Source organism: Salmo trutta, chromosome 1, assembly GCF_901001165.1.
Source record: "Salmo trutta chromosome 1, fSalTru1.1, whole genome shotgun sequence".
NCBI lineage: Eukaryota > Metazoa > Chordata > Actinopteri > Salmoniformes > Salmonidae > Salmo > Salmo trutta.
This window is the reverse complement of record NC_042957.1, coordinates 49,820,334-49,841,963: the sequence shown is the minus strand read 5'-3', so window position 1 is coordinate 49,841,963 and position 21,630 is coordinate 49,820,334. Positions and strand designations below refer to the sequence as shown.

The 21,630-nt window shown below is 45.4% G+C and overlaps 1 protein-coding gene across 5 annotated transcripts; it reads right to left on the bottom strand.

Moving 5' to 3' along the window:
• Nucleotides 1–1,457: 1,457 nt before the first annotated feature.
• Nucleotides 1,458–19,773, bottom strand: LOC115198468 (integrator complex subunit 1). Of its 5 annotated transcripts, none has more exons than XM_029760434.1 (48): nucleotides 19,731–19,773; nucleotides 19,222–19,303; nucleotides 18,834–19,118; nucleotides 18,527–18,723; nucleotides 18,300–18,437; nucleotides 18,036–18,201; nucleotides 17,653–17,758; nucleotides 17,331–17,517; nucleotides 16,975–17,120; nucleotides 16,526–16,667; nucleotides 14,287–14,463; nucleotides 14,012–14,120; nucleotides 13,823–13,943; nucleotides 13,604–13,681; nucleotides 13,274–13,455; nucleotides 13,048–13,144; nucleotides 12,856–12,947; nucleotides 12,691–12,751; nucleotides 12,386–12,583; nucleotides 12,038–12,167; nucleotides 11,774–11,953; nucleotides 11,453–11,602; nucleotides 11,181–11,360; nucleotides 10,933–11,037; nucleotides 10,542–10,709; nucleotides 10,232–10,343; nucleotides 9,970–10,128; nucleotides 9,694–9,840; nucleotides 9,411–9,509; nucleotides 8,865–8,986; nucleotides 8,315–8,572; nucleotides 7,950–8,109; nucleotides 7,655–7,786; nucleotides 6,927–7,107; nucleotides 6,526–6,655; nucleotides 6,237–6,352; nucleotides 6,025–6,136; nucleotides 5,613–5,884; nucleotides 4,289–4,418; nucleotides 4,043–4,176; nucleotides 3,656–3,848; nucleotides 3,236–3,363; nucleotides 2,988–3,094; nucleotides 2,680–2,793; nucleotides 2,513–2,583; nucleotides 2,301–2,392; nucleotides 1,969–2,078; nucleotides 1,458–1,823 (listed from the first exon to the last, which is right to left on the bottom strand). In XM_029760434.1, the coding sequence occupies exons 2-48, from the start codon at nucleotides 19,277–19,279 to the stop codon at nucleotides 1,708–1,710; spliced, it is 6,648 nt and encodes a 2,215-aa protein (XP_029616294.1). In that variant the 5' UTR covers nucleotides 19,280–19,303; nucleotides 19,731–19,773; the 3' UTR covers nucleotides 1,458–1,707. The 5 variants fall into 5 exon arrangements, with proteins under 5 accessions (XP_029616294.1, XP_029616302.1, XP_029616318.1 ...); XM_029760442.1 differs by having other exon boundaries at nucleotides 19,561–19,756; XM_029760458.1 differs by having other exon boundaries at nucleotides 6,025–6,112; nucleotides 19,222–19,756.
• Between the last annotated feature and the right edge of the window lie 1,857 nt (nucleotides 19,774–21,630).

Here is a 21,630-nt window from a genome sequence, read left to right as displayed (position 1 = left end):
TGTTCCGCCTCACTGCCACCAAGCCAATGGGATGCTGGCGCCTCACCAAGAGCCCAGGCAGCTACGGCATCTGTTGCTAGCTGATGGATAACCACAAACACTTTCAACTCCAGACTCAGTGTGTACTATAGAACACCTTACAGGTGCAATTAACTCATTAACCAAAAAAACAAGCAGTGGGAGGAGACCACAGACAAGTAGAATAATTGCAGTACATAGAAATCTATTGCCTTTTAACTCTAACAAAATTGGAAAAGTACAGAGATAAAAATACACTCAAAACAAACGTGAGGTAACATGTTTTCAAATACAAACTAAATAATACAAGAGGCTTTTTTGTGAACAAATTGTGGCACAATTGTTTGCACCACAGGCAATAAGAAGCATATTTGGACAATTAGTCAACCCATCCAAGTCTTTTTCATTCCAATTTGTATCCAATTGATTATGCACAGCAGCACGTATAACGGTGAAAACCATAATGGTGGCAGAATCACTTGAACATTTGAAGACATTTCCACCCCTAGCTTACCATCGATTATGACATGTTAAAAGGGTAGCGGGGAGCAGATCATTGGATATGTGTGGACCTCAGTGAAGGAGGCTGCTTTCATCAGCCCCATGTGTGCCGTATGTAGAGTGACTGTCAGTCCCAACGGACAACAGCGTCCCCTGACCCACCAGTGTGGGCATGTTCCACCTTCACTAACCAACTGCTTCCTCCCCATGTCCCACCATGTAATCCAACACCAGCAAAGTACATTTCAGTGCTGGCCAAAACAGCCTGCCCACATGCAGCCTTCAAAACAGCGCTTTGGTCTGTGTGATTGAACAATTACTGCCTTGGTTAATTTCCCATAAATGGGCGAGGAAGGAACACTTAGCTGGGTTACCTGCATGCCTGCATGTTGTTTCGTCTACCTCTGACTCCATCGAGAGGGTTTCTGAGGAAGTCAGTGGCACTGGGCAAAACAACTCACACTTTCATGGCAAATTGGTTTCCATCGCATGCCTTTAATTTGTCTTCTTCACCTCAGTGAAAAGAGTGCATAACTACGACAGCCATTTCAAACATGATCTGTCTCAGAGAACGCATAGAATGAAATATGAAGGCACCAGGGTCTTGCTCCATTAACTGTTGCTCCGTTTCTCTTGTTTGAGGTGGTGAAATGTTGATGCCCAAAAGCAATAATTAGTTCTGCTGAAATTCCAAAGATTATGCTACACAATTTCAGCTGGTAACTGACTTCTCTTTTAAATGTTTAAACATGCAGCACAGACACCATTATAGTATGAACTCTGAGGTTAGAAGCAACAGAAAATACGTCATATGGCACCCTGGTTTTATGTGGTGTTAATCCTATTATATTTGAGAGAAAAATCCCAAAGTTTTCCTCTTTTTTTGAGAGATAGACAGTATTCATTATTTCAAAAATAATAGAAGCACTACCACTGCAAAACAAGCATGAGTGACATTTTAATATATTTTTTTTTTTTACAATAATCATTATCACCATCTTTTGAACACTTTGATATTACCTTCGAATCAAATAATCAGTTCGTATCAATCCATAAATCCTGATGAAATGACCAAATGGATAAAACACACAGAGCAGTTGTGTATGACTTGAGTCTAAATCTACAGTACAAAAACGTTATGGTGACACTGCCTCCCGTCAGAGGAGAAGGACTTGTACCTCCGGGTCCTCATGTTGTTGCCTCCATGTGCAGGACCTTCATGGACTCAGAGATCATAGAGCTGGTGTCAATCTGCCCATAGATCCCCACCAAGAAGGCCTTGTGGAGTAAGATGTCTGCATGCTCTGAGGAGAAAATGTTTGCTTTGAGCATGAATCCTTATACATCTTGAAAACACAGAACAGTTTACTTTCCAACTTGCGAGTTTAGCTCCATAATAAAGACCAAGCACAGAAGCTGTGTAGTGCTGAGAAGATGGGACAATCATACCTTGACAGAGCAGCACGTATTCTGGCAGGTTCCTAAGCGCTGTCTGCACCACATCAAAGTTCCCGCTGCCCATACAGTACATGAAGGTGGGCAGGAAGTCTGCTGCAGTACTGCAGCAGTACCGAAAAAACACACATCTTACTCAGGACATGTCTTTCATGTAAAATAATGTTTCCTTAAAGTTAACACCTCACAGGTACCACTACAGCAACATTTGCAGCCACACATTCCTAGACAACGCATCAATAAATTAATATCCAGCCAGACAACTGGAGCGCAACTAGATCCCTATAAAAATAAGCAGAGAAATCCTGTCAGCATTCTGATCTTACCACGGGCTGTTCTGGATGCAGCGCAGGGCCAGGCTGAAGGCCATGTTACGACACAAGTCCTCAGTAGAACTCATCAGTCTCCGCAGGTCATTCTGAGGGCAGGGAAGGCAATGAAAACCTGTTTACCTATACTGTACAGAGTGGTGCAAAGCAGAGTGTGTTGGGGGATTATTTGTCCATAATAAAGGTCTGTTATTAGAAGGCAAACTTACAGTGAAGTACTGGATGATCTCAGGATTCCTCTTGGACTTGTCCTCCACCTCGGTCAGAACTTCCAGCACATCTGAAACACAGAGAGGAGCAAAATGTTGGTAAAGTTCAGCAAAATCCCTGAAGTTACGTGTTAAACTGACCTGAGAGCGTATTAAACGTTAATGACCTTCGATGGCTTCTCCCCTGGAGATCTTCTTCAGGTACTTGGTCATGTCAGCTGCAGTCAGTGGAACGGAGGCTGAGATACTGACCAGGGGCAGGGAACCAGAGGAACACTCATCTGATCGGAGGAAACCCAGAGACATGTCAAAAACACCACAATTAGCGAGATGGTTGATGTGTATGTATCTGTACGCAGTCAAAATGTGTAATTAATATATTATATATTTTTTTTATTTGCCAAATTGTTGATGTGATCTGATTCACTTATGTTTTTTCATTCAAGGCAAATTTTTCACGAGCGGATAAGCTTACCATCTCTGTCCTCAGCAGAGCTGTCAGAGGAGCCAGTCTTCACAGGCAGGGTGAGGCCAGCCAGCAGGGACTTGAGCAGCAGGTCAGGGTGCTCTGACGAGAGGCCCCTAGTGGGACAAACAGAGAAAAACAAGTCACTCCTTCACTGCTCCACACAATGTGAAATAATAACTAACATTAATGCAACGGTCTTGCCAATCCTAACGTCTCAATAATCCTTTTTTAAAAAACCCAGCTCAATGACTTACTGTAGGATATCGGAATGCTTCTGTAGATAGGGAATGGCTGTTGCTGCATCGTGGGTAATGTACTTCTGAATGAACTGCACATATTTACTGAAGACGGCCAACGGATGCATACGAGGTCTCCTGAGGTTCTGCAGGGAATATGGACCACAACATTAATAACTCCATCATCAATAAGATATTTATTTGAATGCACAAAGCAGCAGACCTTGTGGAAATACTACTGTTCTGTGAAAAAACATTAGATCTAGTCAAGATATCCAGCCAACCACAGCTGTAACAGTGGCAACAATCTATTCTTTCCCCACCTATGAGAAGTCAAATACCTCAAACACTAAAAAGAAAAACACAAGCAAATGTCACCAAACCAACTGTAAAACCCTGAGGCTGATCTGTGACTGCGTTCCGTGTTCATTCCCTCACCTGCAGGATCTTCATGAAGGAGAGCAGGCAGTCCTGCAGCGCCCTCTGGTGTTCACCGTGGAACACCAACGGCTGCAGCAGCTCCAGGATGGCCAGCACGTTGCTGAAGAATGTCAGGTGGTTCTGGCTCCGGAACTCCTGGAAGTTGAGGTGGATGCGTCCGTGGAGAAGCGCTCCGATCATCGGCAAGTGTCTGGAAAGTGAAGAAAGGTAAGCTGTGATCATTCTCCAGACGTTCCACCTTACTACAGCAAAGATGAGAACAACAACATTCACAGGGTGATTATAAATCACGTCAGTGAAGGTAGCTATGGAGCTACAATCTACCATAAGAGGTGCATGAATTCATATGTCCAACACTAAGTTTCTAATGAACATGGTGTTCACCTGAGGAGGAGGACAGGGTGGGACACAGCCAGCTTCCTGCAGGCCAGGTTAGCGTCTGACATCCGGTTCTCAGCCGACTTTGTGTCTCCCGTATCGCCTAGCAACGTGACCAGACGGTGAACCAGGACGTCGTGCTGAGAGGGAGGGATCACACATCAGTCCTTAAGACCTCCACGATGGCTTCTGTGCCAGCCAATGGCTTTGAGAAACAGTTAAGCGACTGAGCCAGCTGAAGGTCAGGTCTACCTTGCATGTGGTGCCGTCGGCGGCCCCCTCGCTGCTCAGGGTGGCGTCAGGTAAGGTCACGTGCTGGATGACCTCTGGGAAGTGCAGGTAGAGCTGGAGCAGGAGGTTCTGGCACCGCTTACTCATCACACTAAGGAACACACAATGGAGTCAGCTAGCAAACATCAGACAACAGTTTCCACACAGCAGACAGTCACAATGGTCTCCTACTACAATGCTCTCGTCTGATGGAGGCAAAGTTAGTTGGCTCATACACGTCAGACCGTCTACGAATCAACAGGATCTGTGTTCACTGGTCATCACTGGCGGTGTTTTCCATAAACAGCAACAACCTTGACCAAGAGTCAGATTCCAATGTCTCTTCAACAACCATCATGTAATTGGGATAAACACCAGCTAATCTAGCGATGAGACTTAAAAGAAGAGGCTGTGAGGAGAATGCCTATCACACAGGGAAATGTTTATCCAACACAAGGACAAACACAGTCTGCTTTGTAAGACGGGTTTTAAGCAACCCATGTTTTCAGTCGCAACTATTTGAACAAGACAGCTTAGCTGTGCTTAAAAATATTGTAATTGGATAGATAATTTTTCTGCTTGACCTTGGCCAGAGTTTCCCCATTACAATTGGTTTAATAACCAGAGGCAGACTCATGAAAGAAGGTTTGGCTTCCGCAAAGAGAAGTTGCACCCTGATCTCTGACAGGCAGCTAAGTCGGAGCAGGAATCCACAACACAGGCAGCACGTGTAGAGCAGCAGCCCTAATCCTCTTGGCTTTATTATAATACACTGAGCCTTTAAAGAGATCACAGAACACACGACTTCTGCTCCTTTTCATGTCACACCAATAGACCTAATTATCGCCTTTCCCCTGGTCCACACAGCGTTGTGTCTGACAGAACATTCAGTCTGTGAATTTCAACTCTTCCGTCCGGGGGTAATCTAGTGATATGGCCCCAAGTTTATTGGCTCGGTTTAAAGAGGCCAAAGACCAAGTTCAATACTGGGGCTAATTAGGGAGGGTGAAAAATATGTCTAACTAAATGAACTGTGGGCACTTTATTGAACCTTATGGGACCAAAATATTGTGGAGTGTCATGTCTGCTGCTGAAGGAACAGATGGGGTGGGGGGGAAAGAAAGAGACAGAGACAGATGAGAGCCAGAGAGAGCCAGAGCCAGAGAGAGACAGAGAGAGACAGAGAGAGGGCGTCTCTGTCTAAAGTAGATCACATAGCAACAGATCACCCTGTAAATAGTATAAAATTCCCATTGTACAAGCCTGACTAAGTATGTCAGTCCGAGAGCCAACACTCCACCCATACCTGTCTTCCCATTTCTTTGTGCAGTTGATGAGGTATTCCGAGACCTTCTTCACTCTCTCCAGGTCGCCATGGCAACAGCTGTGGAGCAGGGGCAGCCGTGACTGGATGAGGGAACAGGAGGTGTGGTCCAGGGTGCTCTTGGCGTTGCCGGGGGCGTTGGCAGGGGGCGAGGAGTCGCCGCGGCTGTTGAGCTCAGACTCTGACATGATGAGGTCCACCAGACTGATAAGCTCCTCCGGGTTCAACCGCAGGACAAATGTATCTGTCTGTTTCTGGAGAGAGGGAGCAAGAGCACAAGAGAGAAGTGTTGGAAGCAGTCAGGCTAAGGGGGGAACAATGTTCTCTGCTTTGTGTTATGTGACTGGATTAATTGAAGTCCTCATTTGAGGGCTAGACCGGTGTACTGCGCTACCTGTGGGGTCTTCTGGTCCCGGCCCTGCCAGATACGAGGGATGTGGCTGCAGGCCCACAGGAAGTCCAGAGCAGAAGATGGGTCCAGTCTGGAGAACAGCATACACAACACCCTTACAGAATATTACAATACAACTTTCACTATTTGGAAAACACTGTCAGTGTGACTACTACTGCTGAAGGTAATGATTTGGGATTGATATACTGACTGACCGCTGGTCTTGCTGCTTGCTGAGAAGAGCACTGATGCACTGATGAAGAGTTGTCCAGTTGGACTGATGGGTCAGCAATGCCAGAAGGTATGGTCTGTAGGAGGGAGTTCCTTTACCCTGGAATAAACCACATGAAGTAAGGTGGTGAAGTACGTACACACACACACACACACACACACACACACACACACACACACACACACACACACACACACACACACACACACACACACACACACACACACACACACACACACACACACACACACACAAATATTTGCTGAGATTACCTTGTTGAGAGCAAAGAGCAGCTTCCGCTGAAGGTCTGGACACACAGATGTGACCTCAGGGTCAAGAAGTCCCAGCCAATCAACAAGCAGCCCTGAGCTGGACCCGGTCTTTGTCACCTCAGAGCTGCTGCTGAAAGGGAAGTGAATAGATTGACAGGCTCAAGGTCGGGCTACATGAACGATGAATCTATACAATCCCTCAGTCAAACAAAGTGCTGATTATTAAACATACAATAGTAATATTTCTAAGGCATTACAAAACACAAAGTCATAAAGAGATAAACAAAATGTTCTCTATGAGATCAATGCCACAGTTAACCAGATTGGTATGTTGTTGTTTGAGTAAGGGCAAAAATACATGTCTTGAATGAATTTAGGCGTGATAGAATTTACACGCTTACTTGTTTGCATCCACCTCCATTTTCACGGCTTGCTCTTCAGTCTCCTGGAGAAGCAGCGCTATCACCATGGCAACAGGGCCTGCGGTGGTAGAGCCGGTCCCCGTCTCTGTTCCAATAGTCATTAGCAAGGCTAGCAGTTCCTCCAAATACGGAGACTTCCCCTCCACTAGCCCCTGTAACACTGGGAACAACAAACAGTACTGAGTGTTACGAGCTGTCATGTGATGGTTGTGCCGTTCCCTCAGCTACGGCGGAACATTCAGAAGTTAAAAAACAAAAACAAACCTGGCCATGATGCTGAGCTCAGGAAAAATCTTGTGATTCAGAGGAAAAATAAAACATGGTAGAGGCAAGCCAAAAACCACCAAAACTATGAACTACCAACTACCATTTTCGCATTTCTGCGTAACCTAGATCACCAGCTTGGTCGCAACCAGTTTAAAGTTTTTTTTTTTAAATCCTTTATCTGGGCTTGATGGAGACCTGAGCCCATATTGGACATAAACAAACTGGAAGCCGCTGGTCTGGTTTGGTTTCAGAGAAGAGCTTATAAACTCAAAGGAACAGGTCAACAAAAGGAAAAACAGAGGCGGCAATGAAACAAACAGATCTGGGGAAATTGCGTAATGTCATCCACCACATCCAAACTGGGGCAGAAATAGTGAGGATAGTTGATGTTCCAGTCTGAGAGAGAGAGAGAGAGTGAACGACGCACTAAAGTACCATACCTTTGCCTATCAGTTCCGGCTCTGCGTTACATCTCTCCCCTGCCTTCAGTGTGGCGATTATGGCCCTCACGGCCACCTCGGAGTCCCTCCGATAAGCCAGGGCCTCAGCCAGGTGGAGGAAGCCTGTACGAACTGCAAAGGATAGGCATAGTCAGTTATCGTCACACCATTAACAGTGGATTACTTGACTATCTGTGACTAGGCCCAAGTATGTGTGTGTCTGTATCATAAATATATATACGTGCAATTGGGTATCATTTTCTACGCAGCCAAGGACATGATAAGGAGCACGCACCATCAGTGAGCCGGTGCTTCTGGGAATACTGTCCAGCAAAGGACTTGAGCAGGGCCCGCAGCGGCCCCGCCTCCACGGCCGGGTTCTCCAACCATGTCATCATCTCCATGACAGCCTTGAAGAAGAGAGAGGAGAAGGCCACGTCCTGCGACACCAGCCGCTGAGTAGAAGAGACGGAAGAAGACCGAGAGAAGGAGAAAAACACATGTTAAAAATACAACCCAATACAATCACATCTGTTTGGAGTAATGACAGACATTCTGTCGTAGTGGTGACTGATGAAACACACACATATAGGCTACAGAGAGACAGAGATGCAGCACTGTTGCACTGTTTAGAAGGACAGCAAAGTAAATCAATCCTACCTGGTAGAGGTGCAGCTGGCGCAGCATGGGGCAGGACAGGGCGTGGCTGCGGTTCATGGCCATGACGAGGGCCCCGGCGTGGGCAGAGCTGAGCAGGGTAGCCAGGGCCTGTAGGAGACGCACTGCCACTCCACCCTGCTGGGGGTGCCCCCCGTGTCTGGCACGCACCAGCTCTTGAGCCAGAGCCTGCTGCAGGGCCAGGGAGAGGGGCCGGGGAGGGGGGCTGGGCCTGCGGAGGTCCACCTTCAGAGGGAACATCTGCCAAAAGTATTAGACCCTCAGTCAGCACTCTGAAAACAGGTGGTAGATCTGACTACAGTACTAACCAAACAACTCTGTCAGCTAGGATAATCAATCACTTCACTGTAGGCTACTTGTGGAGGTATGATTAAAAAAGCCTCGGTGTCTGTTTTATCAGACAAACTACAAGAAAATGGTTGATCAAATCGGAGAGAAAACTTTTGAAAAATGATTTTCTCCATAAACTTCAAAAATGACTTCAGACAGGTATTAATGTGTCATCCATCTCCAGGCAGAGATACATTCCTACCTGAAGCAACATGCCGGTGAGGTCATCCTCAGGCCCAATCACTGGGATCTGATTGGCTCTCATCTTCAAGGAGCCACTAGGAGTTTCCACGGTAACTTTGGCTCTGTTCACCTCAGTACTATCTGTAAGGTTAAACATCATAGTCTTCGGGTTATTGACAGGTATGGACCCAAAATACCAAAACGGTTTTTACTGGGCTGTTCCAAAACTTTTATAAGAACTGTAACCCAGAGAGGCATAAACAAATGTAATCACGTAGTAGTAGTAGTAAGAGACTGTATGGGGTGGCAGGTAGCCTTGTGGGTAGGAGCGTTGGGCCAGTAACCGAAAGGTTGCTGGATCGAATCCCGAGCTGACAAAGTACAAATCTATCGTTCTTCCCCTGAGCAAGGCAGTTAACCCACTGTTCCCTGGGCGCTGAAGACGTGGATGTCGATTAAGGCAGACCCCCCGCACCTCTCGGATTGGGTTAAATGCGGAAGACACATTTCAGTTGAATCCATTCATTTGTACCACTGACTAGGTGTCCCCCTTTCCCTGACTGACCTCTGCGAGGAGGAAGAGAGGAGCTGAGCAACCCGTGGAAAGTGTGCCCCCCTGTGGCGCCGCGCTCATGCTGCACCTCCACCAGATGAGCCATGTAGTCTGTAGCACAGGACATACAGAAACATCAGGAATAGACAATATACCGTCAGCACTAAATAGTCAGACGTAGACACAAAATCTTCAGGAATAAATTATATGAGCACTAGCTACATGACTGAGGCGAACATTATTCACGTGGAATAGATATAGTGTAGTAGGATAGTTTGTGGTCAAGCTCTCGCACTCTTGTCCATGATGTTCTGTTCCAGTGTCTGTGAGTCGTGGGACACGGCCTGGTCCAGGTACTGCAGCAGTTTACTCATACTGGACACGGGGATGCCAAACGACTGGACAAACAGCAGCAGCTGCTGGGGCTCCAGATCCTGCAGCGCTGCAGAGTACAGACGTTGTGTCATAAATACCAGAATGATATTTTTATATACTGTCGTATTTTTCTCTGTTAGGCCTACACCATGTACACTTCTACCTGCATGTATTTAAAATGTGTTTGGACTCGTACCTGCATCCACCAATCGTGCGACCTCTGACCGGATCATCCTCAGCTTCAACCAATCAGGTAGCAGCAGGGCCTCCTCGGAGGTGTCCACCAGGAAGGCGGTGGGGAGGGGTTTCTTGTCGGGGAACCAGATGTCCAGGAGGTTGAAGAAGTCACTCTCCTCTGAGAACAGAGACACATGAATCATACTATACATTGAAAACAGACACTGAGGTACAGTAGACAGGCCATGTTTGTGACAAGTGTGGTATTCAGAGATGCATACCTTTGGGTGGTCCGAGCGTCAGGAGAATGACCATGGCATGGACCACCAGAATGTGCATTGTGGCCGTCTCCCCTGTGGTCCAACGCAGAAACACCTGGTCCTGAGATTCTGACTATAGAGTTCAATAGAAAGGGTCAAAGGAATCATGTAATTTCAGTGACAACTGTATTAACAGCAAGCACCTCTAGTTGAAATGATCGATAAGGGTCTACCAATATGAAACGCTCAGTCTGAAACCATCTTCCATTTAGATGTAGAAAACTTTAGGTTACTCCCCCCCACCCCCTCCCCGTAATGATCCAATCCTCACCCAGCTGTAGAGGTCCTCTCCCTCTTTGGTCTTCCTCATCCTCCTGATGTAGCTGGAGAAGATGGAGATGAGGGCTGAGAGCACAGCGTCTGACTCGGGCCAGCAGGAGTACTTGGAGAACAGGCTGTTCATGATGGTGGAGCGCTCGACAATCAGACGGGCCACATCCTAGAGGATCACAAATCAAACCCACCTCAGTATCTAACTATGAAGGCAATACAGGGTCGTGTTCAGTGGGGAAGAAAACGTTTTGAAACTCCCTGAACTTGTTCAATAAGAACACAGACTTTAGTTCTCCGTGCAAAACGTTTTGCTACGGGGTGCTCGACTTAACACACAGCCCAGGTAAATTATAGGAGGTATGACTGAGGATAAGAGGTGTCAGGGCTACCAGAGCGAGGTCATTGTGAGACGCCTGCTCCTCCACTGGTGCATGCTGGGACAGGTAGATGAGGTAGGCGCTGATGGTCTGTGGGTCTGTCTCCATGTGGATGGCCTGGGGAAGAAACAGAAACACAACACACATTCTTACCACACCCCTTCAGCAACAACAAAAAACTCAGTATCATCTACAACCTGACAATGAGACTAAATACGGCTCGCATTGGTTCGAACGATCTAGACCAGTTCCCCACTGACCTGCTGCAGAGCGGTGGAGGTCATGCCCCGGACGCTGTCGAACAGGGGCAGCTTGGGGAGGTCCTGCAGGAGCCACTGGTACCCTGGCAGGAGCTCAGCATCTCTGGAGTCCTCCTCCATGGGCTGGTCCCTCTCCTCTCCATCCTTCAGACCCCCCTCAGTCAGCACCAGAGACAGACCCTGAACAACAGCAGCCAAAGTAGATGAATACATCTCCTCAGTAAATCAATGAAACACTCATATTAGTGTGTGTCCTGTCTCTTATAATGCACCTTCATAGCCAGGACTCTTGATGCAACTTGAGAAGAGCTGAGGCGGCGCAGGAAGTAGTCCAACACCTCACACGTGGTCTGTTCGTCAGCTTTAGGACCCAACAGCAGATCCTGCAGCCGTCCAAGGAGCTGCCTCTGCTTTTGTTGCCTCTGGTGTAGCGAGAGCGACAACAGAAAAAAAACGTCATTTGTTGGTTTGTGTGGATGAAATAAAACGTAACATGCGTATCCTTTGAGATGCTGGGGTCAGTGATTTCTCTAGCCACAAAAGCCATTCAAAACAAACAAAAATATGATAGCTGTTGAGAAACGGCAGCATACTTGTCTTTTCTTGGCTCTCTGCTCTTTGCTCTCTCCTTCCTCATCATCCTCGATGGGCAAGTTGTCATCTGCAGCATCGTGAAGCAGGAATTCACACAGGCACTGCACGGGCAGCACATCCAAGGACCCCTCACTGGACTGCACCAGGTCAGCCAGCCAGGGCATTGACTGAGAGGAGGCCTGGGGAAAACATAGAACACAGTTGTAAAGTTCCTTCCAGAGAGAATACTTTCTATTGGCGAGAGAGGATGTGCTCTTGTTTACCTGTCTCTGGATGATGTTGAGCAGGAAGTCAGGGTTGCGAGAGCGACAGAGGAGGTGACCCAGGCGAAGGGACTGGTTAAGGCTCTTCACCTGCTCCTGGACTGCGGGTGGGGGTTTGCGAGGGGGGCCCCTAGAAAAAAGAAACAAGATTACCATTTTTATCAAATGAATGAAAATGGGTCGGTTTCCCAGACTCAGATTAAGCCTAGTCATGGCCTAAAAAAAGACCATTCAATGGAGATTCTCCATTTAGTATGCTTTTTTTAGTCTAGGACTAGACTTAATCTGCGTCTAGGAACAGTCCCTAAAAGTAGTCTACAAGGTGCAGGTATGAAGCGGGAGTCTTACTGTGGGTCCAGACTGGTGAGCTGGGACAGCAGCAGGCTGTTGCTCTCTGTGATGGTCTGCTTGGTGGAGGCAGCCGCCAGGTGGCTCTCGAAGGCCAGGATCTCCTGCTTCTCTCTCTGGGACACCTGCAGCTCCCTGTTGATCATCTCGGTCTTGGTCTCCTCATCGGCCACCGTGCATGGAGGGTAGGAGTAGTTACTGCCAAGCAGGAAGGAGAAGGGGGAGGAGAAAGATAAGGTTCGTTGAGTAGTTAGTCTGGTATGTGTTGGGTTTAAACTGATAAACGTTTCATACTTGTGACTTACTTTGTCATAACCATCTCCATGAGCATTTTCAGTGTGGGATAGCCGTCCCAGGCAGCCAAGCCTGGAGAGAAATAAATGGTTGATTGTAACAAAAGGTAAAACCTGTGGCTAAGGTTCTAATATACACTCGGGTGATTTGTAGGGAAACGTGATTGAGACTCATACCTATTTGCTGTGGATTGAAAGCGGCCACCACAAGTAGCAGGAGCCACGCTTTCCAGTAGAGTGTGGCTATCGCCAGGTTCGGAGGAGTATAGCTTGAAAAATATCAAACGTGTTATTTACAGAAAACGACATGAACATCGACTCAAAGCTGGCTGGCAAGTTGATTAATTACAGTAAAAGAGAGCAGCGTACCCCGCAGGCAGCTGGATGTTCTCTGGGTGGTGGTAGGTGCATAGGTTCAGCACTGCGTCAATCAGCTGGATCCGCTCCACTCTCAACACATCCAGATCTACAAAAGCAAAACCAGGAAACAAGCAAAAATATCCCTCTCCATGTAAAGCCAAATAAACAAAGTTCCCTCAACGTCATCTCTTTTCATGAAAATGTTAACTACTGTAAGTAAGTAAACTCCACTTACCCATTGCTGTTGCAGATGTTGTACCATCGGACTGGACCCCGGCCGCCCTCTTCACCAGGTGGTCCGCCAGCTCCATGGCGTCGGCCGGGCCCAGAGGCAGGTCACGGGACAGTCCGATGACCAGGATACGCATCAGAGTGTCCTCCAGCAGAGGCACTTCAGAGCACAGCCGCAGGAAGAAACTGGCGGAGGCAAAACAAATAAGTGATGCCAACGGAGCAGGGAGAGACAGCAGGGACAGACAGCAGGGACAGACAGCAGGGACAGACAGCAGGGACAGACAGCAGGGACAAAACAAATCTAAAACAAAGGTTGGGAAGAGATGCTCACTTTCTGTCGCTCTCAGGGGGCCAGTTGTCCCACTTGTAGTAGGTCTCTGGTTGCTCCGTGAAAAGCACCTTGTGAAGACTGTGGAAAAGAAACACAAGTAAATTCTTCTACCCATGTAATGAAAATAATCTTAAGAAACTACTGTAGGAGGTTTATTAGCTCCTCCTATGTTTATCCTTTTGAACAATCAAAGTGGCACGAAAACTCCCGAACACATACCAGTGTATATAGTCCTTGGATGGCACTTTGGCAATAGTGGGAACAACAGTGTGAAGCCACCACACAGCATCCCTCTGAATGGCAGCGATATTATTCTGAAAGGATCTCAGACCATCCAGATCTGAAACAGACAAAAGGGATGTTCAAAATGCCCACATCGACGACAACCAGAGAACTACAAGAACTTACTCTTCTTCTCTCCTTTGTCCCATGCAACGCCAGCCTCCTTGACCTGAGCTGTGATGCCCAGCATCATGGAGCACGTGAGCAGGTCTGTCACCTGGATCACAAAGCGTTCCTGTGGAAAACAGACAGAGAGCATGAGCTCAGATTCACAGAGAACACATAGAAGTTATTCATAGGTGAAGAGGCACAGAAGTGCATATAACTACGTAGGGGGTGAGTTATTTAATGGTACAGGAGACTGAGGCAAGGTGGGAGTAATATAAAGATCATGAGCTCACTTTGAACTCCATGTCGACGTAGGTGGCCTCCTTCCTTTCCTGCATCAGACCCAGGCAGAAGGACTGGAAGTTGATCTCGTGCTTGGTCTGTTTGATGATCTCTCTCAGCAAGGCTCGAGAGGCACGCAGGTAATCATCCTTATTGGTCAGCAGGTCCTGGAACACCATGGCCAGGAACTAAGGAGAGGACCAGAAGGGAGAGGACAGCTTTAAGACAAGCGGTTTCCAAACAACATCTCCTTCTTGTGTTTCATTTATTAAAAATAAACTAAAAGTGCGATCAATCCGAGAAAAAAAAATTGTGCACTTCAATCCAAAGCCAATAAAGCTTATCCTGGTCCATTTCGGAACCTGGGCTTGACATTAAATGTTTTAATTGTCCGAAAGCTGAAGTCACTTGTCAAGTCAACATAAGCCCCCCCCCCCCAAAAAAAGGTCTGTAACACCATCGGCCAAAAGGGCATTACAACGTAAAGTAAAGGGTGCTGAGGATGCTGCAGCACCCTGTGAAAAATCAGAATGTAGTGTAGTGGGCCTGTACTAGTTCTGTATTAGAGGACAGGTACAGCTGTGTGTCGCACGGTTAATACTGGTTTGAAGACTGCTAAGCATTTGGATCGCATGCTTACATGAAGGACGAGCAAAATCGTGACATAGACAAAAGATATTTAGGGAGAGAAATCTTTTTCGAATAGCCTATTCTATTCAGGTGGAGCTGTGGCACGAAAGAAATGTGTAGTAGCCTAGGCCTATCTGGCCATCTGTGTGTCTGTGAGCAGGCAGATGGAGCGAGTGACACACAGTCAACGAGCCATGCTGGCTGTGCTCTTGTTGCGTCATGTGATGGACTCATGTGGGGTCATGTGATCCTCATGGGCTCCAGAGCAACTCTGCTTACCTCAGAACTGGATAATTACAAACTGATTCGCATATATTCCCTCATCTTCCTCTCTTATTAGGCTACTATATGCATTGTAGGTAGGTTGCACACACTGCATCATTTCTTTCAGAAGCTTTCATCAGCTGTAGTATAAGTTCTCTTTTGACTCATCATCTTGGGATTGTTTGCTCAATTTCACCCCGTGGCCTAAAATAAATCTGTGTTTGAGAATAGCAAAGACTCCGACTTTCATTACTATTCCCATTTAAAATCTGCAACTTTAGGACATTTAAATCGTTTATTAGAATAGTTTGGAAAACAGTCATAACTTTAATCGGACTTAATGCTTTATGATATTTTCAAGTTAGTTTCCAACCTCACATGCATGCATCATTTCTGTCTTATAATTCTTTGCTCAAACTAAGATTTGTTCAAATGTCTCATTTGATCTTTATATCTTGCTATTGTTTCTATCTCTCTCATTGTTACCTTAGGCCTCCCCTGTTTTGGGGTTATTTAAAAGCAACTTAAACTTTGAGATCATGAAATAGCACGGCAGGAGAAATCTAGCATGCATTAAACTGAGAGTGGCTTAATAGGCCAAGTCATTAATACGAAATGAAAAATGTGGGCTTCTATAACAATAAGACACCGGAGTGTCCTCTATATAAATAGACTGGCTATTGGCCCAGATCATCTGACATTCGAGAGAGAGAAGAATATATATATTCCGACTGGATATTTTGTGCTACTTTAGTCAGACTCTTACAATTCGATCACACCGACAGCATCATTGCGCTTAAGTACAGCAGAAGTACATTCCTTTCCAATGGACCGCTGCGTTTGTCGTCGCAGCACTGAGTTGTAGAGGCAGTTGCGGTGTGTTCTGTGTGGTGCATATGTTGGATTCATCGAACGTATGCAACAAATTGTATGCGTAGACGGCTTAACAGAAATGGTACCACAAGGTGAATGTTTAACTTTTGTTGCGCACATATCCAGATAATGCTGCAGCGTACCATTTTGCACAATGACGCTGTTGGTGTGATCGAGGCGTTAGCACTGTCTACAGTGTTCTCTTGCTTTGTGTAAATATTACATATTGATTGAAATAGGCTTTAGCAAATAGGAATATAGGCAATTTACTCAGAATGCCAATTGTTTGATATTGTGATTTTTTTACTTGTCCATTCGGACAATTAAAATCTATATTCTGGTTGTCCGACATTCATTTTTTTATATATTTTTATTATTTGCCCCGGACAAACCTTAATTTCTAGCACTGTGAGCCACTTTCCCCACAGTAACACATTTTGTTATTTTCCCCAGCTGTCTTGTCAGCATGGAATACTCCCTCACCTTAGGGGCCTGCTCTGGGCTGTGCTGGAGCAGTGTGTGAAGGACTTGCATGTTGTTGGGGTTCCTGGCATTGGACAGCTCGTTGAAGATCACCAGCTTCACCATAGTTCCCAGGTTGTCTTTGTGTGCATTCAGTAGCTCCCTGGTTAACAAAGGCCAGACAGCACAGTTAAGTGTATGAATAAAGCATTCTGCACCAAGGCTTTTGAAATATAAATGGTCCCCTATAGGATGTTCAAACTAACAACATTGAACACATCAACTATGTTGATATGCAACAACTTGTTCGGGTTGAGGTTTGGTTTGAACCAGGATGAGGACATGAAGCTAGGGTTTGGGTAAGGGTTTGTGGTTGAGGCCCCTGGGTACTTAGTTGAACATCTATAAACCATGTGTAGGGGACTATCCAAACTAAACAATCATATGGGCATAAGAGAGGACCTGCAGACCTGACACAGAGCATGTAGTGATTGAGGATGACTTTAGGTTTCAGACGGATCTTGATAAGGTTGGAGATCACCTCCATGTCATCCGCTCCATGGGAGTTGCAGTTCATACAGAGAGACATGAGAAGGTCCTGAGCTGGACGGGTCAGCTGCAGAGACAAAAGGCTTCATTATACATAACGGAACACTAGTTCACTATCAGATTTCATTTCATGCAAACAGATGCATTTACATGCTGGATTTGAGGCTGGAAGGAGATGGCTCTAATGTTCACTTTAGACCACGATTGCCAATGAAATGATGATTCCTGTTAACTAGTGAAGGTGATGTGTGTAGCTGAGTGTTACTCCTCCTCTCACCTTTGGATTCTGCAGCCACATCTCTAGCCTCTGCACAGCCATAAGCCGCACCTCCTTGTAGCCACAGGTAGCAGTGAGCAGACGCAGCAGGTTACGGGACACATTGTCCATGGGCTGCCTGCGGTTCAACTGGTCCTTCAGGACATCTAGAACATAGTCCTCCACACTCTCAGACAGCTCCTCGTACCTACAATGAGATGAAGAGTGAATGAACACAAACTGTCCAATAAACTGATCGGTCTAAGTAGAAGCAGACAGACAATACAGACAGGCAATCGATATATTACTGCTACTGTATATGTAGTAACCTATGCCTAAATACCTTGGCATAACTTGTCCATCATCTTCAGGGCTAAGTTTCTCCTCAGCAATCAGCAATTCGGTCTGGCTGTCATCCTCATCTGGGGTGGAGGGGTGAGGACTGCTCCCTGGAAAGTTGACATTTTAGTCATTTAGCAGACGCTCATAACCAGAGCGACTCAGAAGAGCAATTAAGGTTAAGTGCCTTGCTCAAGGGCACAGACAGACTTTTCACCTAGTCGGCTTGGGGATTCGAACCAGCAACCTTTCGGTTACTGTCCCAACGCTCTTAACCGCTAGGCTACCGCCAAATGTTAAATGACGTAGTAATGATTAAGAGTCAAATCCAATGTCCCTGGATTCACACCTGAACAAACCGGTAGGTACATACATACAGTACTATACCTGCACTGATATCTCCACCGGAGCGGCCAGTGTCAGTCTGCAACTGCAGCAGCATACTCTTTGGGGGCATTTTGGTACTGAAGGCAGTCTGGATATTGTCCACAAAATTCTTACAATGGGAACTGTCTACCCAAATTCGCTCCCCCAAAGAGTCCTCAATGTACACCTGAAAAGAACATGAACGTGTTAAAGAGCGCACAACAGTGGTAACAATGCAGCTAGAATAAAAACAGAAATCCAACCGGAATGATGAGTGGTTCTCACTTTGACAAAGATCTCTGGCCAGTTCTCATCCTCCTCATAGGCTGCCATCAGCAGGTTGCAGGCTAGCACAGACACCAGACTGTTGCCCTTTGCTTTGAAGTTGATGGAGGCATCCCGGCGAAGGAGACTGCACAAGGCCTGTCCACGCACAGATAGAAAAAGTAATGAACCAATCTGTATAACAATTGTATGGAACTGATTGTAAAATGTTGCGTTTCAAATCTCACCTCAATAATGCCTTCAGTGGCAAAGAGATTGGGCTTAATCTTGGCCAGGAACATGAGGCTGAGGTATAGTGTTATGTCAGGTTTGGCCCGGTTCATCTTCAGCTGTTTGACAGCTCCACAGAGCACCCCTTCAATGCGATCATCATTTCCATCCTGCTCTGCATTCTCAATCTCATCCAGGAGCACTGCTGGGGGGACTGCACGAGAACCATTGTATTAGTAATATGCAGTCACAGCACATCACAGAATCAGGATTCACCACTACCTATTCCTCTGAAAAAATATTTGAATTGATACTGTTTCCTACCTTCTATGGGCACCACTGAGGGCTCCTTGATCGAAGGCGATATAGCCCTTTTGTCCACTGCTGCCACATCAGCCAGTCGTCCTAGGGCACTGACAGGAGGGGTAGAGGAGATCTTGGGGCGCTTCACGAGGCCGGACAGGCCAGAGGAGGATGGAAGTGACGAGGAAGTCTCTCGTTTACGGTCAGCGGGTAAGGTGGACGCTGGCTTAAGGAGAACTGCAGGTGCTTTGGACTCTCCGCCACACTTTGAGCCCAGTGCTATGAAATCTCCAGGAGGAGGGTGACCTATTGGCAACATTTTGAAGAGAAAGACTTAGTATTGTAATAGTATTGTATGTTTGACAAAAGTTAGATAAAGTGGGTACACATAGCTAGATACTGTACATACCGGAGGGTTTCGCAGCACTAGGCCGCCTAATCGTTGTAGGCTTGGGACGATTCATCATGTACACTCACTGCCAGATCATGTACTGTGTGGGTGCAGTGATTTCAACATCAGACACACAGATAGCTAGTTAGCATAGCTACCTGGAAACTGGTCGGTAAATAATTCTCATCTCAACATCGAGGCTGCCTATTTGTAAAGCATTTTCACATCAAGATAACGGATTTATCCTCGAAAAGTGCTTAAAAACCTTTGGCATTTGTCAAACTGACAGGGCTAAGTAGTAGCTACTAGCTAGCTATCTAATGTTATTGTGAAGCATTATAAAAAGCGGCTACCTACGTTTACCGGTATGTGATCTAGCTAGTAGCTAGCTACAAGCAATTACATCGGCAAAAAGCTAGTTAGATTAACAACTAAGTGTTTGTTCGTTTCCAATATGCATGGAACTTATGACTGACTGTTGCAATTGAAAACTATTGAATATCAAAAAGAAACAGATTCGTTCTCACTTCCATATTGTTTTCCCGAACGGAAGTTCCCGCGTCTCGAACGGAAGTCCCGCCCGTGAAAGGGTGAGCGTTGAAGAACATAAAAAATGTGCTCGTGCTGTGCAGATCACAAACTAAATGAAGATTAGGCTATAGGCTATTAAGTATAGAAACATCTGCATTTTGTTATTAATAAAAATGTATTTAAATATTTTTCATTAAAATAATGTATGACTAATGTTCCCATTGTAATTGTATTTATCCTATAATGTAATTTCTCCAGTTTCACAAGTAGGCCTAGGCCAAGTGTAATGATATCTGGTAGTGGGTGTTGTTATGGGTGGCACTATTTGCCTAAAAGCTTTGGAAAAGGAATAAGGTTTCCAATAATCCTCACAATGATGTCAGGCATGGAAACATACATTACTGCATCGCGCCAGACATAAGAAAACAGTACTGTCACCCAGAAAGGCACACCACAAAACACACACTGTAAAGCACACATTGAAAAACAAACAAAAAAAGTGCTTGTAATCTAGCCTTGTTAGTGAAAATGCTTTAGTTCTTGTATTTGGTTACAGTTACTGCTTATGAAAACAGCATGTCAACTGTGCTCTCCTTTGATGATACACATTCCATTTATCTGATGACATCATTACAGTGCATAACATAGCCGCCGTACTATTCCCAAAACATAAGATGAGCCATTTATCCTACTTTCGACACTGTTACAGTATTCTCCATGCTATTACATCAGACATGTTTGACACTTTCTCTAATAGCAACAAACTAGCCTACATCTTATTCAGAGACAATATTGCTGAATACCAGTCTTTCATAACAGACTACTAAGACAAACTGAAACTGCTTCACCACATGTTTCCATAGCCCTGTAACCTGACAGTGTGTTACATAAAGTGTTTTTCATATTAACCATATTTTGGATAAATCAGTGGAATGCTTAGTCATGTTCCAAATATAAATCCTGTGTCACATGGGAAGTCCACAAACCTGCAAAAACAATTTGTGAGTATTCTGTTTCTTCAGAAACAACTCACGGGCAACTATGAGTCAATGTTTTTAAGGAGAAATCCACCCAAAACAGAATCTCCCATTTTGTATGCACCTCAGGAAGCTAAAGTCAATGTGGTGGTCATATTGCTGTGTTAATTGCAAACCTTTTAATTTGTTTTGCTTAGTACCCAGGGTTGAGTAGGTTACTTTCTAAATGTAATCTGTTAGTTACGAGTTATCTGTCCAGAATTGTAGTCAGTAACTTCATTTTTGTATTACCCAAACTCAGTAACCTAATCCGATGACTTCCAGTTATGTTTGGATTACTTTCTCTTTAAGAGGCATTAGAAGACTACAAAGAGGAATTGAATGTCAGTGAGAAAACATCCTTTCTGAAAATAAAAGTAATTCAAGAAGTAATCATCTAGTTTTAAAAAAAAAAAATTGCTGGTAATGTAACTGATTTGTTTTTTTTTGTTGTAATCTGTTTACATGTAAACAGTTACTCCCCAACCCTGCTAATAACTAGACTGAAGAAGTTAGTGAAGTCATCATTTATATGTTAATCATCAACAGTCTGTTGGGGTACTGGAGGTTTATTTTCCAAACTTCTGTAAACAGTCGGGGGGCTCTTTGTCTCAGATAATTTTATCCGAGCTCAGCATCATCGGTGGGATATCGTGGGCATAAAAGATAACACCTCCTCTGATCTTTATTGTTTCATGTCCCAGTACACTACTGTGTAATATTGATTTAGTCAAAACAAAGACATGAACAGACAAGTCCTGCCTCAGGTAAAGGCTTCGACACTGCTGGAGTGGAACATGGGTGACACATTTTTCTAATAAATCGACCACATGATCAATAAAATAATGAATTGCCGACAGCCCAACTATACACCAAGCCA